Below are 23,012 nucleotides of genomic sequence, written 5' to 3'. Positions count from 1 at the left end.
CAATCTTACCCAGAGGGAGGGAATTAAATGAACGGACTCCAAACAGTTTGGGCTCAAAATGAAAGACAATAGACATTCCGCCTCCTATCAGGTAACAGCTATGTAGCTATCAGTTCCTTTGTACTTACATACCCATAATTATTACCAGAATAGTACATGATAAAAATGGTAGTAGCGTGGTAGTATTGATGGACGGAAAATGGTGAAGGAACGAAAGGTGTTGAGGGAGTTCAGGATGTTTATTGTGAAATAGAGAGTTGATGATAACGTATGATAAGTAGCCGAGTGAAGCCGTGGCCTGACTAGCCAAGGCGAGAAATCAAGCTCCCCGTATGTTAGTAACCCCTATATGGTGTTGCGTGGCCTTGTAGAGGCAGTAAATAGCAACATGAACTAAGATTAATTAGTACCTGATAAACGGAAATTAACGGAGTAATGACCGGGTTGTAGTAAATGCTCTTGCGAGATTCTTTGTGCAACGTGTTTATTTCAGCACTTTGTCAAAAGTGAATTGTACTTGCCCTTATTGTGAATTAGTATTCACCTTCATAGATTGGCATAGGTTGGTGTTTGGAACAAAGTGTACGCATTTTTCTTCTTTTAATAAACACCAGCATAGTACACAGCGCTGTACACTGGATGCACTGTGCCTAGGCAAAGAATAGCTGATGAATGCAAATGTAGCGTTTGTAATATTGAAAAAGCCACAATCACAACTTAAGTGAACGATTTTTTTTTGCTAATCCATTTATCCTGCATGATAAGGCATAGTAGGGGAGTTTTTTACTCCATTGACTGAGCTGATGTCTTTATAAAAATTTTATTAAAGCAGATTCACACAGGAGAAGCTGTGTATATCTGCATTCAGGCTGTGCCATTGATCACTGTATCCTGGTTTCTATAGAAACGTTGCAGGAGTCCCAGAAACGATTGGGAATTGAAATAAATAAAACGAATAAATTTGCCGAAATGTCGTGCGTTCGTATGTTTGAAACAGGTAAGTGGTGAATAATAAAAGTCGAACGGCGGGAATAGCCGAACGCGGCTATTCCTGCCGATTACCTGATGTTCGGTAGATTGAGTTTTACGAAAGTGCTACTTGGCGGGAAGGCAGCAAGGAATGACGGGACCGGAAGTGTGCTGACAGGAACTGGCTGTTTGTCGAGAAGAGGGGAGGTGAACAGCGTGTGTATCCGGCAAGGTAGGAAGGGGGGAGTAGCGTTTATATAGAAACACTAACTCCTCCCACAAATACAGGCCTTCGGCCTTAAACATGTGAACACCATGTGAACACCTTTAAAAACTGGGTAGACCAATTGTAAAGAGCCACAAGAAACTGTCAAAATTGTGTAAACTCTAAAGCCAACAATGGCTTGAATAAATATATTACTTCAAAATTGACAAAAAAAAAAGTATATAATGTGGCCAAAAAACATAATAAATAGAATGCCTAAGAATGAAAATAACTCTCTTAACAGGAGGAGGCTAAAGTGTTAGATACATATAATATAATGCTGTTCCTATTGAGGGCGTAGTATCTATAAGCAGGGTCTGTATAAAGCTTAAGCAGCCAAATTGAATATTATATCCTCTATAAAGTATCAGAATCACAAAGTGGATATTGTCTAAACCTGCTATACTTTCGATAACACTGTTACAAGTTCCTCCCGTTTCTCTCAGAGTGCATCGGAGAGGGGGCCACACAGTGGGAGTTATATCTATTAGTTAGACAGGATAGGAGAAGTACAGGCAAAATATATATAATAGTTGTTAGAGTAGAGGGTTAGCAGGGTGAAAAAGAGACACTGAACTGTGTAAAAAAGAAAAATCTATATTAAGCAGGTGCTTAGCGATATTGTTGAGGTGAGACTTTAGGTCTATACCAAAGTAGAAAATTGTCCACCCGCCAGAGTAGGAACAGTGAAATTGTACCTACACTTTATGTGGGCCAAAAAGAGAGTAGCTAACAAATTCTATACCTAGTCCTGTTGAGGAGAGTGGCCTATGCTTACCCAATGTAAAATTATACTACAAAGCGGCTCTGCGGTCTACAAATGTGCTGACACACATCACAGCAACCACCACAATCGAATGCCAGAGAGTCCTACTGGGCTTGTAGAATTGATTTAATACTTACTCTGGATACCCAAACAAGCCCCCCGACATCTCAGGGATGCTTCCTACTATGGAAGTGTTCTTAAAAATCTGGATGCATCAAGAAGCACAATGTGCTTAATCACTCCTTGGCCAATGGCCACACCGCTATATAGTTGACATGTAGCAAACTATGTTTGATAACCATATGTGGATAACTGGGGGCTGTAAAGACATTCACCAACTTTTTACTGCTATTCCCATAGTTCTCAGACCTTCAGATTAAATTCCACTTGCCACCGAGGGACATAATTTTCCTATTTACAATGTAAATCTATGCTGACATGCCAACAAGAGAGGTGCCATGAATCACTGCTCATGTCGACTTTTGAGAAAGCATGTACAGAATTGCTTTCCCTTAAGAAAATACTCTCCTTAACCCCTTAAGGACACATGACATGTGTGACATGTCATGATTCCCTTTTATTCCAGGAGTTTGGTCCTTAAGGTAAAACATGTGCCACACACTTAGTACTGACAAGAAAAATCTTACACTAACACCAGAACTAAGATTATTGTTTCTAACTCTTGACAAGTTTCTCAGATTAATCTACATTGCATACTCATAGCAGCCCTTACATTAAATTGATAGGGCGTTTAAATCCAATGAGGCACCCTCCAGACATGCTTTGATACAACAGGTTTCTACTAACCTTTACTACAAATACATGGTATTGAAAAAGTTTAAACTCTTCTCGGACCTCAAAGTTAAATAGGAGAACTTTGGCCTGACCTAGATGGTTAGATGACATACAGATAATGTTAATCTACCTCCAACACGCAATACTTTATTCTGAAAAGTTGCATAAACCCGCAAGGATGGGCCAGACAGGCGAACCCCATTATGTCTCCTTACAGTTATAATTTACACATGACGAATGCTCAATCTAAGTCCGTGTGTTTGCTATATATTACCATGAATACTGGCTGTCACAATCTTTATACCTTGCCAAGTCAAACCTAGAATCTTGATGCTCTCTTCACCACATCCTTTGACAGCATGGGACAAAACATCTTACAAAAGCCTACCTAAAAAACATCATCCTCTACAGAACTCACATCACTTTGGATTCACGTTACTTTTAGTATCAGATATCCTGAATGTTCATGGAAGAGTACAGTATATGCAACATACATGTAACCGAACTTAGCAATGAAAAAAAAAATACAAATAAAACCCAGCTGTTTAAAGGTTGCCTCCAGTATACTGATTTGGTGATTAAATGTAATCAATAATTTTAATGAGTTCCTTTAACCGGTCAGTGCTGTTGCTAACATGTTTCCTTTCCCCCCTAAGTTCCTATTCTCTTCTGTACTCCTCAAAACTAAAAACGGTCAAATGAAATAAATGAATTAAAATGGACATTGTCAGGAATGCAAACGTGTATTCTGACACTACAACATTAAAAAAAACTAAATTTTTTTTTTTTTTTTTTTTACATGGCTGGCCCCATTTAAAAAGTGTTATAACTTACCTTTATTCCAGCGCCACGCGGGACGATCACAGCTAGCTCCACCCCCATGGAGATCATCAAAATTGTTGACCTCTGCCAATCCATAGGAAAGCATTCGGAGACATTTGCGCATGCATGGCAAAACGCTGTGCTGCGCCAATTAGCATCTCCTCCCCCCCAAAAAACAGATGCATTGAATTCCCTCTATAGGAAACTTTAAGGAAGCATCTCTAGTGGTCATATGAGTGACTGCCACTAGAGGTGTTCTCTGAAAAGGCAGTGTTTACATTCAAATGTCTGCAGGGACATTCTATACACACCAGAACAAGTACATTAGGCTGTAGTTCTTGTGACTATAGTGTCCCTTTAACCCCTTAAGGACACATGACGTGTGTGACACGTCATTATTCCATTTTATTCCAGAAGTTTGGTCCTTAAGGGGTTAAGCCCGCTTCTATTCCTGGTAAATGAACACCCCACCATTTTTCTGAAAATAGAAAAGCGGAAGAATCTTTGCACCAAAACCAGCGTTAAGATGTAGTGGCTTTAGTGGTTAGAGTGTTAATTTAAAATTAAAGGGACACTCTAGACACCATAACAACTTCATCTAATTTAAGAGGTTATTATGCTTGGAATCCTCTGCAACTGTTCCACCATTCAGCGTGAAACTATTTGGAATTTAAACTGCATGAGTCTTCCTGGGCCATCCACAGCCTGGATGCGCTCTGCTACTCAGGTTAATGCTTCAGCACTGTTCAGACCAAGAATGGGCAACATTTATAGACAGTGCATTCAGCCTAACACTGCCACACATTGCTGGTATAATAAAAGTTAGTATGGCTAATCAGGATGTACCATTCAGTGTGGAGCAGGGCCATGGATGGCTGGTGACCCTCATTCAGTATCAAGCATATCAAAAATGATTTATCCTCTAGATCAGTGGTTCCCAAGCCTCAAAACTAAAATTTAGATTTTAAAATGCATTGCTGTCAATGTGTTGCAACTTGCAGCATAGCCCCCCCCACCCTCCTCATGGCCCACCAACAATCCAGAATTGATGTCTTTCCCTTTATTCCAACAGAGATGCTGACAAAACCTTGACTGGTTTGGGAACCACTGCTTTAGATTTTAAACTCATTTGTGCAATGTCCTTATTAGCCTCATGTTCCTGTAACATTTGTAAGTTTGTCGCATTTGCGGTTATATACCCAAATTAAAATTATAAAGCGCTGCAGAATATGTTGGTGCTAGATAAACGCCAAAGATAACATTAAATAGTGGGATGGTGCCAGGGGCTTACAGGCACAATAACCATATCAATGAGATTAAGTGGTTATCGTGGCTAGAGAATCCCTTTAAAATGACTCTGGATACCAGCACAACTTATATGCAGATTAAGTGTATTTCATAGATTTTTGGCATTAGTCATGCTATATTTCTCTTAATCTTGTACATTTTTTGTGCTGAAAAACCCCAACTCGGCTTATACTCGAGTCAATAGTCTGTATTATGGCAATTTGCATTGCCATAATACAGACAGGGGCTGTGGGGGCTGTCAGAGAGTTTACTTACCTGTCCTGCAGCTCCTGTCAGCTCTCTCCTCCTCCGCGCCGTCCATTCAGCACCTCGGTCAGCTCCCAGTGTAAGTCTCGCGAGAGCCGTGAGCTGACAGAAGAGCTGAACGGATGGCGCGGAGGAGAAGAGAGCTGACAGGAGCTGCAGGACAGGTAAGTTACAGCTCTGCCAGCCCCCCTCTCCCCCCCACTGAACTGCCAATGCCACTGGACCACCAGGGAAGGAGAGCCCCCCTCCCTGCCATATATCAAGCAGGGAGGGGGGACAAAAAAAATATATAGTAATAATAATTAAATTAAATAATAAATAATAATAATAAAAAAATAATAATAAAATAAAATAAATAATAATATATAAAAAAAAAAAAAGGCCCACCCCCCACCAGGGCTCTGCAACACACACACACACACGCTGCATTACACTCGCACGCTGCATTCATTATACACACACAGTAAATAAATATTCAATATATATATTTTTTTTTAGGATCTAATTTACCAGTAGCTGCTGCATTTCCCACCCTAGTCTTATACTAGAGTCAATAAGTTTTCCCAGTTTTTTTGGGTAAAATTAGGGGCCTCTGCTTATATTCGGGTCGGCTTATACTCGAGTATATACGGTACTTTCAATTAGTTACTAGTTTGTATAATTTCCACAGAAGTAATGTTTTCCCTTTGAGGGAACATACATTAGTTTCTTTGAGGACCTCTCACTGGCAGCCATTTGGATATATTTAACTTAATTCTTTCTTGTGAATGATTACAGTAGAGGCCCAAGCAACCATGATCCTTATGCGAGAATTGAACACCTGGACCACAGCTGACTGAATTGGATGTTTCAGTTCTCACATAGCATTAACTTTTTAAGATAATGACTACTTAAACAAGAAACAATGTTGGCTAGAATATATGAACATTATTAAGACTTTAAAAAGTCTCCTTGCAACTCACACAATAACTTGAATTATCTATTACGCAGTGTGGATAAAAAAATAAATAAAATTTTTAAATTTAAGTTGTATTTTTTTATCTAAAGATAGCCCTTTGAAGGCATGTCACCAAAACGTATGTATATGCTACGTGAACCTCATTAAAGCAGATCTGTCACCATCTGGGGTCTTTACAAAATTTACAAAGACCCCTGACGGCAAAATCACTGTTTGGGGTCCGATTCCAGAGCAGGCAAAGGTTAGCTTTACTTATCTAAACCTGTCCCATGTGGATGCCACACTGAGGTCTATTGAGAATCTTATTGATTAAAAAAAAAAATATATATATATATATATATATATATAAAAATGTTTTACTTCAGCCATCGCTGGTGATGGCTGATTGAAATGATAAGGCTTGATGGTGCTAGCAAACTTACTTGGCTTGACAAATTTACTTGGAATCTAGGAGCCAGCAGATAAAGTTAGGAACCAGGCTTTTCAATGTAAAATATGCAATTTTTAAAGGGACGCTATAGGTCACCAGAACCACTACCGCTTAATGTATAGTATACAGCTTAATGTAGTTCTTGTGTCTATAACCTGTCCCTGCACACTTTTCAATGTAAACCCTGCCTTTCAGAGAAAAGGCAGTATTTACATTGTTACTTAGTAACAGTCACTCAGACCGCCTCTAGGGTGCATCCTGGGTCAGTGCTGTACAGTGCGCAGCACCTACATTTAGCGTCTCCATGTTCTGCGTTGAGGCGCTGAACATTCCCCATAGAAATGCATTGATTCTATGAGATGCGGATTAGTGCAGCGTAGAGTTTTGCCACACGTGCGCAATAGCTTCCCAATGCTTTCCTATAGGAAAATATTGGATTGGCTGAGATCATCAAGATTGATGATCACAGTCATGGAGTCAGGGTCAGTTGCGGCGAGACCAGCACAGCGTGGTTGGAAAAGGGTGAGTAAAAACCCCTCACTGCACTCACTGACAAAACGCATGCACTTACTGACACACTGACAGACACAATCACTCATTTACCGACACTCACTCACTGAGACACACATTAATGTAACCACCCAGCCTCCCTACATTTTGGGAGAGCTTGAGTGGTTCGGCTTTCCCTGTTGTCCAATGGGCCTTCAGTCATCTCCCTGCTCTGCTCCATAGAATGTGGTTTAGTGATGCCGGGGCCAGAATTAAGTCACATTCCGGCTCCACTAGAGGGCGCGTGAGGGAGGTTACAGCTCCCTCACACACCTACCCGTTTGGCTCAATCTTACAGGAGACTCCTGCGCGTGCGCGCACCCACTTCTCCCTGAGCTGGCCAGCCAACCACCCTCACGCATGGCAATGCTCTCCCTCAGCAGGCCAACAGACTGCATGCCCATGCTCTTCCACTCATAGACAGCCGACCACCTCAGCAGCTAAATGGGCCAGCAAACCACAGGACCAAAATCCTAGAAGCCATGGTGACCTGGCGCCTGAGATTTGTTGAGCCCTGAACAATGGTCAAGCTTTCTCAGGTGGAAAAAAAAATTCTGAGACAAATAACCCCTACTTTGTGTAAGTCAGGGCTTGACAAATTTGTTTGGGATCTAGGAACCAGCTAAAAAAAAGTTAGGAGCCAGTATTTTCCAAACTAACCTAACTAATGCTCCCTTGCTTGCCACCTCCCTGGTGCCCCAGGAGAATGGCTTCACTAAAGGGGTGCAAGGTCAAATGCCCAGCTGACATCCATGATTTGTCGATTCCCTGGTCCAAGTATATCTTTTGACGAGGTTGGAATTTCTGTGAATTCAAAACACAGCAAACAAAGTATTTCATAAAGATTCTATCTTTATGAAATACTCTTTTTTGGGGGGAGAAGGGGGGGGAGAGCTATGCTGCAAGTTGCAACCCATTGACAGCAATGCGTTTTAAAATCTAAATACAATTATCTAAGTATTGCAATAACTTTTATCATGCAGTTTTGTATTTCAGATACATTATCATCCAGAGGTTACTCAGCATGAGATGGAGATTAGGTATGTACCATGAGTCTATATTCATGCAATATTTATATTTTTGGTTAATTCAAATTGTCTGCAGAGATAACTTGCACTTTTCCTACAGGAAAATAATAAAATAAAACAAAGTTCAGAAAAAGACCTTGATCCCATTGTTATTTTGCACCAATGTACACCATTCATTTAAGTTCTTCTCCAAATAAGAGTTATTAACCTACTAAACTGGAGACAGATCAATTTGCAATAACATGTATTTCTTATGGCAAACAATAAAATCTGTTCTGATATCAGTTAAACTAATCTGAAAACGTATTATTCAGAATATGAAGTCGCCACCTGGTTGAATATATTAAAAAATTATAACTAGCAAAAACAATTATTTATGTTTAAATATCATGATTTAAACTAAGTCTTACTGACTTGTGACTTGATTATATGGACTAGATTTAAATCTAACATACACACACACACACACACACACACATACACACACACACAAAGTCCACCTGCAGCCAATCAAGCCGTTCCGAATCATGTGATCGTGGTGACACCGCAATCACAAGTCTCTGATCAGCTGGACTGGCTGCAAGGGGACTGCTTGGGTTTCAGACAGGGTCCCCAATACATAATTATATAAATATTTGCATCAAAATATACTTGAAATGAAATATATATATACATACACACAAACCTGAAACTCCGGAAAATATTAGCACACATTGGGGAAGAATAATCAAGGAAAAATATGTTCTATTTTTGGTGCATGGAATGACTATTGGTTTCCATATTGACTGCTTCTATTTAGCCGTTTGCCCCAGAAAAGCACCCCCTGTTTGCTTTCATAAGTCTCCCAATGTGGGTACAACTCCAAAATATTTGACAATTTCAAAAAGTTCATATTTAGACCAAAAGATGTATTTCCCCCCTCAAACTAATACCAATAGTTACATAGTAAAGGAATTTTGCAGCACTAGCTGAAATCCTTAAATTTCACAACAAATAAGGTGCACGAAGCACAGAGTTTATCAGCCACCTACGTTGTGTGAATAAATGCAAGAAAATATGCTGCTGCCACATGTCACCCTAACGCCCATTCAAAGTACTTTACTGTTTAATTTATATAATTATAAGTAATTTATAACGGAGTGAAACAAGTATCAGAAAAAAATTACTTTGAATGGGTGCTTATTTTATCGCTATGCCAGCCCCATACAGCTATATTTCACAGACTCAAATCATGTATCAACTTGGGGGGCGGGGAATCCCCTTCACTACCCAAGGTTTGAATACTCTTGATACATAGAGCATCAGATTCAAACTGAGGAATACACTTCACAGAAAAATGTTTTGATTCGCTTCAAATGCTCACATCTTAATATAACCCACTAAATTGCTTAAAGACAGCATTTGCTGTGGGTTTGATTCCTGATGAGAAGCATTAAGCAATGCTTATAAAACTGTAGTCATAGATCCACCTTAAATCTGGCAACGCCTGTATTTCCTTTTAAACTTCTGCCGCTGTAAAAAGTTTGTGCAATAGGTTTACGTGATAGATTTAACCATTTCCTGACGTTAGCGCATGCTATGCTGTCCTACAAAAAGAAGGCCACTGTTAGTGCATGCTATGCCCTCCTTCCAGCCTGGATACTTACCCTGTGTTCCAATTGTGATCAGGGGACCTGTCTGACAACCCAAGCAGTCCACCTGCAGCCAATCCAGCTGTTCCGAATCATGTGCTTGTGGTGACACCACAATCACAAGTCTCTAATCAACTGGATTGGCCACAAGGGGACTGCTTAGGTTTCAGACAGGGTCCCCCGATACATAATTATATAAATATTTGCATCAAAATACTTGAAATAAAAAATATATATTTCCACAGATAGGGCTGCACTCACTGTCGTCATAAAATCCAAAATGCTTTATTAGGTGTTCATTAAATATAGGACCAATGTTTCAGTCCCCCATGGGGCTTTCATCAGGATCAAAAAAATACTAGATTATATTTATATTTTTGATCCTGAGGAAAGTCCCATGGGGGACTGAAACGTTGATCCTATTTTTTAATACCGAATAAATATTTGTAATATCTAACAAAGCATTTTGGATTTTGCAGCCTTATCTGTGGAATAATATTTACGTCAGGATTGTCCAGTGCCAAGCAGCAATACCAGAGAATTAAATTAATTTGCAAGCCCTATATTTAATAATATAAAAAAAAAAGTTATGTTTCCTATATAAAATATTTGATGTGAACTTAAAGCCCTATTTCTCTTAAACAAAAAGGATATACAAGAGTGGGTGCACATATTATAAATGTAAGGTATTGTTTTGATTCAGAACAATTGTCTGTTCTTAAGGGGTTAAATGTACAAGTCATTCACACAATTTCTTACGTTAACACATGACTCAAACTTTTTTTGTATGGCGCCTAAAAAGTTAACGATTAATAAGATAAAAAAAATATATATATATATATATATAAAAATTACATTTGGGTCACTTAATCTCGTATATAGTTACTGTGCAGAAGTCGAGTTACGGTCATACAAATCAGTTGGAAACTTTACAGCCTCTTCACAAAGGCAGATGTGGGCAGGGGCGTGACCGTGACAGATTCACAAGAACAAATGTCAGAAAAAAAAAAACCACAAACCTAAAAAAGTTGTTAACACCCACAAATGCAGTTTTTGACAAAGAAAATGGAAGTTTCCTAGTCATGAGAAAAATAAAACAAAACACCTCCCCACAAATTCTTTTTTTTATATGAGGTCATATATATGCTTATTTAAAACTGATCACAAAAAAAAAAAAAAAAAAAAAAATCACATTATTCTTATTAACTTGCAAAAATACCCCTTAAAGCTTGATTCACAAATATGATCTAACATATTTAAAAGGGGAACAACCCCCTCCTCCCATGTATTTCAGTGGATACAGTGCAAGAAACCATTGGCTGTAAAGGTAGGAATAGACAAACAAATTAGAGGACAAATCTGCAGTTATAAATGACAGTCAATGGTTGCAAAGCAGATCCATTGATCTTCCCAAAACCATATCCTTTTTACCATTTTAAAGAACTATACTTTACAATAAGGAGTTACAGAAATAATGTAATTTTTTTTTTATTTATAAACGCATATATTTGAAGACGCTTTTTGGAGCAATGTACCTTTTTAACACAGAATCAGGCAGATAAGATTACTAAGCGTCAAATAAGCTTTGCAATGAATTACAAAGTTGTGCTTTACAGAATTAATTTCTTCCAATGTGATGATCTTTGCATAATTTTAAAGTATTGCTACATATTAACGGAGCCCTCTTCTATGTACACGAACGGGCAGGCCAAAACAAATGACAGATTTGACAAAATTTTCTGATCACTGTATGATCCTCAAAATGCCATACACCTATTTCACCATTGCTTTGTAACATTAATCAGGATAATTTGAATTAACTCTATTCATGCATGGCTTATTTATGAGAATTTCAATAATTCAGACTTAGATTACAGCAGATGGGATGCAATACAGTTAATCAACTTAATTGTAAGTTAATTAAATGAATACGAACATTTCTAATAAGTCTGATAAATGCTAAACAAAAACACCAGTTTTTGCATAAATGACAAACCGCAGGGTGATTTTAAAAGAATATAATTTTTAAGTTTACTAGTTGAAATAGATCTAGCAACATACCCTGTATGAATGCAAAAAAAGGCAGAAATACAACATATGCAAACAAAGTTTAAGAGGAAAAAAAGCAGAACTGGAAACTAAGCATGTATCCCTCAAACCAAACAATTTTGTTTGAGCCTAAAGATAAAGAATGGTTCTGTAATTTCAATTTCATAGTCGCTTCATTTATACGTCTGGAAATTTGGGAAATTAGATCCTACAGCAAAGCGAAAAATAATATATATTTATATAGATATTTTTAAAGTATTCCAGCCCATATCTCCTTGTAATTTAAAGAGGTGATCATTCAGATCATGTTAATCCGATGTCATTACTTCTCTTCCTTTCCCCCTATATAATATCTTCTGAGAAGTAATAGCTTAAATTGCCTGCGGGACCTCTATTAGTCATTAAGATTTGTAGTTGGAGGTTAGCCATGTAAGTCCTTCATACAGCCCATCCCCGCTGGTTGCACAGGATGGCTGCACATACCAATTTCTATCCCTGATTCGTGTCAGACCAAGTTTCTCCTGGATTTCATGGGGTTTCATGGCATCAGGGAGGTCTTGTTTATTGGCAAATATTAGGATGATGGCGTCCCTCATCTCCCTGTCATTGATAATGCGATGAAGCTCTTGCCTAGCCTCATCAATACGGTCTCTGTCCGCACAGTCCACCACAAATATGAGGCCTTGTGTGCCGGTATAGTAGTGCCGCCAGAGGGGTCGAATCTTATCCTGCCCCCCCACATCCCACACGTTGAACTTTACATTTTTGTAAGTCACTGTCTCTACATTGAAACCTACAGTTGGTATAGTTGTGACAGACTGTCCCAATTTTAGTTTATACAGGATGGTGGTCTTCCCAGCAGCATCAAGCCCGAGCATCAGGATCCTCATTTCCTTGTTGCCAAATATCTTGGAAAGTACCTTGCCCATGGTGGTGCATTAAATTTAGTTTCTAGAAATAAAAATACAAAAGGGGTGTCCTTAGGTCCAATGCTCCAGTATAGGTTGACGTCCTCTCAAGGAATGTACCCTGAATCTATATGGGTACTGTAAAGAGATTGAAAAGGAGGAGGAATAAATGTCCTGAACAATTCAGACTTCAGTTGGTTATACTTTTAGTTATTTGTCCTTGAGTAGGGTGCTTTTTGTGGTACACTGATTGAGGGCCCGTTTTAGGGCAGCTGGGTGCAAAAATTAACCCTAGCAGTATATCCTCTAGGGATGTAGCTCTCCCCTGGCTGCAGAGGGTGCACCTGTATAGATACTTAGGTCCCTATCAGGTGCTATGGGCTGGTGTATATGAGAGGCAGCTTTGTCCCAGGTGCTATGGACCTCAGTATAGACAGCCTGCTTTGTCCCAGGTGCTATGGACCTCAGTATAGACAGCCTGCTTTGTCACAGGTGCTATGAACCTCAGTACAGCCTGCTTTGTCTCAGGTGCTATGGAGCGCAGTACAGACAGCCTGCTTTGTCTCAGGTGCTATGGAGCTCAGTACAGACAGCCCGCTTTCTTCCAGGTACAATGAGCCCCTGTGTCTGGTGGTTCTCGGGGTGCAGTTAGAGGGGCCCTTGAGAGAGGCACATGAGGTTGAGGTAGGTGTTCTTTGGCTCAATTCAGTTAGTTTCCTGCCCTCCAGAGGCTGCAGCCGGTGTGGCCCTAGTTCCAGTTCGGTGAGCCCCGGGTGCTGGTCGGTGTGGGCTCCGTGTGAGCCCCGGTCTGAGTGCTGAGCGGCCCCGGCTTCTCTCCTGAGCAGCCAGTCATTGGCTTCACCCGCTCTCTAGGTCTCTCAGGCCGCTTCCGGGGCCTGTCAGCCAGCGGGTAGAGAGAGAGCGAGGGGAGGGCGGCGCTGGGGGGGAGGGGCCGGACAGGGCGCTTGGGACACGAGACTCCGCCAGCCGCTGCCGCCGCCACAGGGAGGGGCCGCTTCCGACACGCAGGAACACGGCGTCAGCAGAGAGCGCCGGCGCGCATTCAGACCATGCCCCCTCTCATGGGCGCATGCGTCAACATATCCCTACACCAGGCTGTAAGCAGAATGTCTGGAGATCCGAGGGAGAAAGGGGCGTGGTCTTTGAACTTGGCTGTCAATTCCGCGAGCACTGCTTGGGGATGGGCGTGACCTTTAGGCTAATCAGCTCGCGCTAAAACCGTTGCTTGTGGAGATTTTCCCGCCCATAATCGAGGGGAGGAGAGCTGAGCCTCATGGGAAATGTAGTTTACAAATAGCCAAGCAGCTCCAAGTTTTACTATTTTTCTTTTTAATTATTTCTGAGTTATATAGAAAAGCAATACATTCATTATGGTCACATTCAATAAATCTGTGATTAGCTTTTAGATCTGTCCTGGGGGGTCCATATTATACTCCACTCAGATTCACACTATTGAAGGCAATGATAAATTATTTTATCATTAATACATTTTCATTTTACAAAACTGTGCACCAAGAAGCTTTACTTACATAGGATGTAAATACAACCAAAAATGATTATTCACTAATCATTGAATTGTAGTGATTGCAAATGTAATTGCTGGACATCCAGCTAAGCTAATTTAGTCATTTCTAGTTTTCCAGTCACTACAATTTGCTGCGGACATACAGGAAAGAGAAATCTCAATGTATCTTTCCTGGTAAAATATTTTATAATTAAATAAATAAACAATAGATCTGGAAGTGAAGGTGGAAATCTTTAGAAAATGATACCACCAGTTAATTAGAAAAGTTAGCACGGGAGTTGCCTTGTGAAAATAACAAAGTTTTATATTTTATATTATATTTCACATCACCGTGACAAGATTTCAATTATTTCAGGGATTCAGAAAATTATATTACATGTAAAAAAAAAAAAAAAAAAAAAAATGGGGTCTGAAAAGGGTGTGTTAGATACAGCGCGTGCCACCTACTTGCTGTATAATTATTTCCTTCAGTATTTTTGAGCAATGAACTGGAGTGGAAAAACCATTAGCACAATCCTATTGGCCGGTTCGGAAATATACAACTGTTTTGAGTGAAAAGGAGAAGGCTGGGAAAAGGATGAATGGGATATTTATATGATAATTCATATTGAGATTGCCAGCGACTGTTTGCTTTGCTAGGTTAGGGCGCCATCTTTCTGCAGGAGACGAAATAGAAACCTGTGAAAAAAGTAAAAATACACTTTGTCACATGGCAGGAGGATTCCTACTTTGCTGACACTTTCTGTGACTTTCATAGAGATGCCCCCTTTTCTGGATAGAAATACCGGCCAAGCTAACTTGCATAATTTCATTATGTATGTGTGATACCACAGGACATAGCGTACATAAGAGAATGAGAACATTTGGAACGAGAAAATTCACTATATCACTAATCAACTACTTACAATGTGTATACTTTGTCTGACTTTGCGTATAGCATTGTGTATGTGAGGAAGTGTGTATATATACACTGTCTGAATGTGCGTATAGTAGTGTGTGAATAACAGTGTGTGCATACTGTTGTCTGACTGTGTGTCAGTGTTTGTGCACTCTGAGTGTGTGTCTACTATGTCTGTGTATGTTATTGTGTGCATATAGTATATAACAATGCGTGTTCATGCCATTTATCAACAGAGATATTCTTGTTCTATTTCTCTCAACATTCTCCCATCAGACTGCTTAATGCATGCACATGTTGCTAAATACACACAGACTGCTGAATACACACACAAATAGATTGCTGAATACGGTAAACACTCTTACTACTCCCAAGGGGGCAAATTTGGCCGCATGCTCGCAAACTCCCTAAAACAACAAAGACAATCAACCTTCATCTCAAAAATTAAAACCCCCTCAGGTGCCTTGTCCTATAAACTCCCAGACATATTGACAGCTTTCCATGACTTCTACACTAACCTCTACAACCTAAGGGACTCCCTCGACCCGAGACATTGAACAATTCCTGACTTCTAGAATTCACCAGACTATCCACGCCAACGCCCTAGACGCACCCATCTCCTCGGACGAAGTCCACTCAGCTATACGGCACCTCCACCTGGGAAAAAGCCCAGGACCAGATGGCTTTACAGCTAAATACTACAAGACGTTCATAACTTCTCTGTCTGAGCCCTTCACACAAGCATTCAACTCCCATTGCCCAGTCGGCAACCTTCCCTACGTCAGCCTTGAAGGCCCACATAGCCCTCATACCCAAACCTGGTAAAGACCCGACCAACTGTGATAGCTACCGCCAGGGCCGTCTTTAATATCACTAGGACCCTGGGCAAAACTTTTTCTTGGGCCCCACGGGCAAGGCATTTTCTTGGGCCCCATGGGCACCCCACTCCCTGGCATGCAATTGCACTTTTCACATACATACTTACACAGACATACACACGGACAGACATACTGAGAGGCATGCTGACATACACAGACACAAACACATCTGACAGACATACTGACACACACACACAACCTGACAGACATCCTAACACACAAACACAAAGACATACACTGACAGACATACTGAGATACAACCTACTGACACACATACACTGTCAGACATACTGAGACACACAGACAGACACACATACATACTGACAGACAGAAACACAGACATACTGACAGATTCACACTTTTAAATCTACTCCCTGTTTCCTACAAACGCCCACCGGGTGGCCCTTACTGCATGGGCAAGCCGGTGGGCCTCCTTAATGTGCGTCCCCACATTATCCTGTGGATACTTAAAAGATCACTATAGTGTCAGGAAAACAAAGCGGTTTTCCTGACACTATAGTGCCCTGAGGTGCCCCCACCCTCAGGATCCCCCTCCCGTGGCGATGAAGGGGTTAAAACCCCTTCAGCCACTTACCTTAATCCAGCGCTGGGCTCCCTCGGCACTGGTGACCTCTCCTTCCGTCCACCGTCAGCTTTCCCGTCCAACGTCACTGGAGCTGAATGCGCGCGCATTCAAAGCGTCCATAGGAAAGTATTTCTCAATGCTTTCCTATGGACGCTCTGTGCGATGGAGGCAAAATTTGCCTCCAGCGTCGCAGATGCGCCTCTAGTGGTTGCCTCTAGTGGAGGCAGGCTTAACCCCAAATGTAAGCATAGCAGATTCTCTGAAACTGCTATGTTTGCATCTGAAGGGTTAAAACCTGAGGGACCTGGCACCCAGAACACTTCATTGAGCTGAAGTGCTCTGGGTGACTATAGTGTCCCTTTAATATCAAGGAAGCTGCAATCCAAACTGGTTTTGGGATGCTTATGGTTGTGTGAGAGTCCCTTACAGCATGTGGCCCTTTAAGTGCAACATATAGCTCTGCATTTAATACTGGAAATGCTTAGAGAGACATTTTGTAAACCTGAGTTAACCCCTTGAGTGCCAGAGGCATGCCCAACGTATTGCAAAACACGCATAGGGCTAATGTTTAGTTGCCACCAGATTTCCCCTTTGAATTGCAGACTCCCATGCCAAGCCTAGGGGTGGGCAATGTGTTGTTTTGCTGTTTAATCTGCACTTTTTATTATCTGAACTGAAATCCCTGCTGCTGTTTTGCATCATTTTTATTAACCTGTTCAGTGCTGGAAGCCACTGCAACTAAGTCTACCCATTACATACCCTAAAAGTTCCTGCCAGGCAATGTTTCACCAGGCATTCTCTTAACCACTAAGTGACAAAGAAACATGTTAACTATTTGTGCACTGCTTGTTATTGTGCAGGGAGCACACTGGCACTCGAAGGGTTAAAACCACTATCAGTAAATACTTTGCTTGTATGGAGAAAAGGATATCTACTTTCAAAATGAAAAAATTAAAATAAAAATGTATGTAGAACCTTAAAGGAAGAGCAAACACATTGTGATCTATATCCTAAGCAGTGAATTAAAAACAGAGAATTCTTTAATTTTTTAAAAGTTTTGGCCCCAAATATAGCATATTCCAATTTACACATAATCCCAGCTTGAATATTTCAGACTGAACATTTGCAAATTAGCTTTTCAGTGAAATTCATTGTTTAGTGAAAATACCCCAACGTGATTTGTGATGCTTATAGGTTGCAAACACTACAATAAAATGGCAATATTACTAAAAGAAAATAAGGGACTTGCTCTAAGCAATATATATATGAATAATCATGAGATGCTTGCCAGAACTGGTAGAGAATTTTGCTTCAGTATTAAAATAGCATTTATATTTGTTTTAACTCTTAACTTGAGTGTCAGAGAGTGTGAAATGCTTTTCTCAGATACCTGGTACATACAGGGTTAATAGTGACTTGTTTATAAACTGAATATAGGAGGATTATATTAGGAATATTGGTCTTACTGCATGGTACAATAAATACATTTACATGGTCCAAATGTTCTTCCCCCAGCACTACACAATCCTTCTCCTCTCCCCTTTTCATAAAATCTTTTTAAATTAAATCCTGATTAAATATGGTTTACATCACTGGGTTCAAAGAGCTGTTGCAGTATCCAAACCAGAAGAAAAATCATTAGGGGTGAACAGCTCGTACATATAGCAGAGAGGGTGTATGTAAAAAAGAAAGGGAACCAGCAGATGACAAACACCTGAATGACTACAGACAAGAAAAATGTAAACCTCTTCTCACACTTTTCAGTGTACTCCCCGTTTCCTACCTTGTAGGATTGCTTCCCTGGTGGCCAGAGTGGTGGCTGAGGCTGTTGGGGGTTGCAGACTGGCAGTCTGGACCAGCCCTCCTCCTCTCTGCTTCCCTGGTGTGGTAACTCCCGCGCGGCTCTCTCTGGGAGGAAGTGACTCACGCAGTCACTTCCTCTCATGCTGCCGAAAGGAAAAGGGGCCCGGTCGTGCTGTTAAAGGGCCACAGAGTGCGACCGGGCCCCTGCTTACAAACGCCCACCGGGTGGCCCTTACTGCATGGGCCACCCGGTGGGCCCCTGTGTGCGTCCCCAAGATCAGCATGCACTGGGGGCCCATGGGTGGAGGGCTGGGGGGAGAAAGTTGTTGAGGGCAGCGGGGCCCACGTGGCAGCTGCCTTGGGCCCCTAGAGGTAAAAGGGCCCGGGGCAGCTGCCCCGTTTGCCCCGCGTTAAAGACGGCCCTGGCTACCGCCCAATTTCCCTGATAAATTTAGATATGAAAATATTTACGAAAATACTGGCCACCCGCTTAAAACCACTGCTCTAAACCTTGGTCCATTCCGACCAAATGGGCGTCGTCGTCAATAGGGAAGCAAAACACAAAATGCTTTCCTATGGGCGTTTTTAATGCGCACGTGGCTCTTGCCGCGCCTGCGGCTCCAGTCGAGAGCGGACGTCGGAGGGGGACCTAAGGATTATATAGTGCCAGGAAAACAAGTTTGTTTTCCTGACACTATAGTGATCCTTTAAATACGCAGGCATGATATACAGGGGTGCAAAAAAAATAATTACATTTATATAAAATTAATAAAGGTATTTTTAGACCTTGATCAGACAGCACCATCCTGGGATGAAATGCAGCCTGCAGGATGAAATTAGTCCAGACATTTCACAGGTTTTACACTTAAAATTGAATTAGTTAACCATTACAATACAACCTAAATAATAATGCATAATATATAATAGCTTCTTTTATCATCTCCGAAACATACTTATTCCAGAATTAAAATATCAAATGTGTGAAATATGAAAATTTACTAATCACTTTTTCTTTCCTAAATACCTCTAAAAGCAGAGCACCAGGCATTGCCCCAGATATTACCTAACCTGGATGTTTGTCCAGAACCTAAGAAGGGTAAGAAATGGGAGCCATGGAAACAGAATGGTGGGCTTGTGGAAGAAACTCGAAACAGTTACCAACAAGGCATAACGAGACTTCGCTTTCCCCCTTCTGTTACATCTAAATTTGCAGAGCTTGATGAAAGGTAAATACTGTATGATCACATGAATCAAAAGGGGGGAAATCTTCTGCTATTTTTTCTATTGTTGATATTTTGTTTTACAAATTGACATTTTAACCTCTACGCTGGGTGCTTTTAGAATTAGACTGACCATTTATTTTTTTTTTATTTTTTTTTTTCAAAAGCTGTAGATATACCTATGACAGCTATGGAAAAGAGGAAAAGATTCCCGAAGTACCATACTATGTTCGGGTGACCTCAACAAAAACCAACAACCTAATGAAATATCTTTGGCCACCTAGGTAAGTGTATCATGAGACACAGAATGACGACCATAATCCTATTAGATCATCCAAAAAAAAACCAACAACCTGCAGTGTCCTCAGTAAGCCAATACACTGGTTCCCTCACTGGCTCTCTGTGTACACAGACAACCAATAAGACAAGAACCACAGATAGAGTCAGATGTCAATGCTCTTTCTGAACCAACATCACAAATCACGGAAATACTACGGCAACGTAACTTACCAGGCATTACCTAATTTCCATAAGGAATGCATTTCAAAATAAGCAGAAGCTTTTATGGTACAAAATAAACCATTTACTGAAATTACTGTAACCAAAATGTAATATATGAAAACAAAACGGATCTGATTGTGTTCACTATAAGCTGTCACAAGTCTAGAGTGTATTCTTTGTCATATGTTTACGGAGAGGTAAGTGGACAGCAGCTGCAGGTATCATGTTAGATAAGATTATTAGAAGATGGGGGTCAGAGTTCGATAGAGATTAGAATAACGGATGGTTTGTTAATGGGTATCATTTCTATGAATAACATAACTTGCAGATGTAATAGCTTCATTCTGAAATGAATGGGAGTATTATAAGGGTTAAAGTACTTAAAATGGGAATTTGAGTTTCATGATTTAGTTATTTTTCTTAACAGACAAGATAGAAAAATTAAGAAAAACAATGCATGTTGCCTAGCCCATTTGTAGTGATCGCAATAAAATAAGCAGGCACGATACGAAGGGGTGCACAACAAAAGTTAAATATATAGGAATTAATAAAGGTGTTTTGAGACCCTGATCAAACAGCACCATACTGGGATGAAATACCAGATTGAATTAGTCCAGAAATTTCACAGGTTTTACACATCAAATTGAATTAGTTAACCATAACAATATAACCTAAATAATAATGCATAATATATAATGGCTCCTTTTATCATCTCCTAAACACAATCGGTTATTCCAAAAATAAAATATCAAATGTGTGAAATATGAAAGTTCACTAATCACTTTTTCTTTCTTAAATAGGCTACCTCTTAAAGCTGAGCCCCAGATATTACCTAATCTGGATGTTTGTCCAGATCCCGAGAAGGGTAAGAAATGGGAGCCGTCAAAACAGAATGGTGGGTTTGTGGAAGAAATTCTAAAAAGTTGTCAGCAAGGCACAAAGAGACTTCGCCTTCCCCTTTCTGTTACATCTAAATTTGCAGTGCTTCACATTAATCAAAGGCTGGAGGGGGTGGGGGGATTTTGTGCTTTTTCTTTTGTTGATGTTTGTTTTAACAAACTGAGATTTTAACCTCTACGCTGAGTGCTGTAATAATTAGCCTGACCTTTTTGTTTTGTTATGTTTTTCTTAGACCTAATACTAACTATAGTAAAATTGAAAAAAATATTAGATAAAAATCCAATAAATAATCAGGAGTGGTATACCTTTAAATGGGAACAGATGGTGAGCAGAAATAAAATACACAGTATATAACCTTAAAATACAGGTGGAGAACTGTAATTAATAACACTAAAGTAAGTGCAAAATAAACTGAAAATAAATAACAAAATGATAAGCCAATATTCATAAAAATGTCTCTATTTAGATACAATTGTATCTGTAAAGTAAAAAGTTCGCAATAGTCCAAAAATGTAAGCTTATTGTAGCTTTTTCCAGTTATAAAAAACTGGAACTAATAAGCTGGATAAGCTAAATTAATATAATACACTAATATTAACTAATAATATAGTATATATAATGTGGGTAATAATATACCTAGTTTGTGATATGGTATAGTGACTAACAGATCATAATTGATGGTCTGTAGTGGGTAGAACGGGATCTCTCCTTATATTTGAAAAAGTGAGTCGAAATCCAAAGGTGCTTCTTGCTAATTAAAATCCATTTATTTGATAAGATAAAGATGAAAATAGTGCACTCACAGTATGGCAAAGAGTCTCTTACGCTGAACTGGAACCTGGAAAATATCGGTTTTAGCAGCTTGGTGTTTTCTCGGTCTGCCGGCAGATGTATAGACCTGTTGATAGCCGCGTGCGTGTCACCGATCTCCCTGCGTTCCACGTGAAGCTCAGTCTTCTTTGCGATGTGTGCCAAAAAGTAAAATAGTTCTTACGCGTTTCGTGAGTCAGTGCTCACTTCATCAGAGGATGCTTGAGCAGGGGAGACCCTCGGGTTTAAATAGCCAGTTGCTACTGTGGCTTATTTAACCCTTTGAGTCCTGGGTCTATGCTTGCTTTTTATTATATAAAGAAATTCTTGCAGTATAGATATAAATACCTAACATTATATACATATATTCTATTATAGATGTCTTCTAAAGTTATAAAATATGAACAAGAATATAAGAAGGAATATAAGAATGTTATAGTAATTAGGAGATTATATACTAAAGACATAATTAAGAAATACTTTCATACACAAAAAATAAAATACTGATATAAAAATATATGTGTCTAGCACCATGATTACAACGAGATCACATATAAAATACATAATAGATTTCAAGATACCAAATTAATAAAGGAGAGAAAGATTGTAGATGACATATGAATATACAGACTAAAATAATTAACTATAGTTAAAAAAGAGAGACATAGAATTGTGTAAAACTTCAAATGACCAAATACTTAAAATTACATAAACGATGTGGAAAAAAGAATATTAAAAATATTAATATTAAAAATAATATTTAAAAATGTAGAAAAATGTTTTAAAAATTAAAAATTGTGAGCTCTTAAATGTGGATATTTATAGAAATGCACGTAACTCAAAGTCCACATTAAGTCCCTTAGGTTCCAAGGTGTCTAGTTTAAATATCCAACTGGCCTCTGCTTTGTCTAATTCTTTATCTATGTCGCCTCCTCTCCATGGGATATCCACTTTTTGTATTGCCATAAATGTAAGGTTCCCAGGGTTTCTCATGTGTTTAACGTCAAAGTGTTTGGAGAGATTATGTGAATGGAGTCCATTTTTAATATTCCTAATGTGTTCTCCCATTTGTGTTTTAAAAGCTCTTTTCGTTCGCCCTATGTACAATTTCTCACAAGGGCATTTTAATAAATAGATTACACTTTT

At 39.7% G+C, this 23,012-nt stretch overlaps 1 protein-coding gene across 1 annotated transcript; it reads right to left on the bottom strand.

The window, feature by feature from the left end:
• Window positions 1–11,239: 11,239 nt before the first annotated feature.
• On the bottom strand, window positions 11,240–13,827 carry ARF6 (ADP ribosylation factor 6). The gene has a single exon (XM_063439909.1). The coding sequence runs from the start codon at window positions 12,743–12,745 to the stop codon at window positions 12,218–12,220; it is 528 nt and encodes a 175-aa protein (XP_063295979.1). The 5' UTR covers window positions 12,746–13,827; the 3' UTR covers window positions 11,240–12,217.
• Between the last annotated feature and the right edge of the window lie 9,185 nt (window positions 13,828–23,012).

The sequence above is a fragment of the Pelobates fuscus genome, chromosome 13 (assembly GCF_036172605.1).
Source record: "Pelobates fuscus isolate aPelFus1 chromosome 13, aPelFus1.pri, whole genome shotgun sequence".
Taxonomy (NCBI): Eukaryota; Metazoa; Chordata; class Amphibia; order Anura; family Pelobatidae; genus Pelobates; species Pelobates fuscus.
This window is presented reverse-complemented; position numbering and strand designations above follow the sequence as displayed.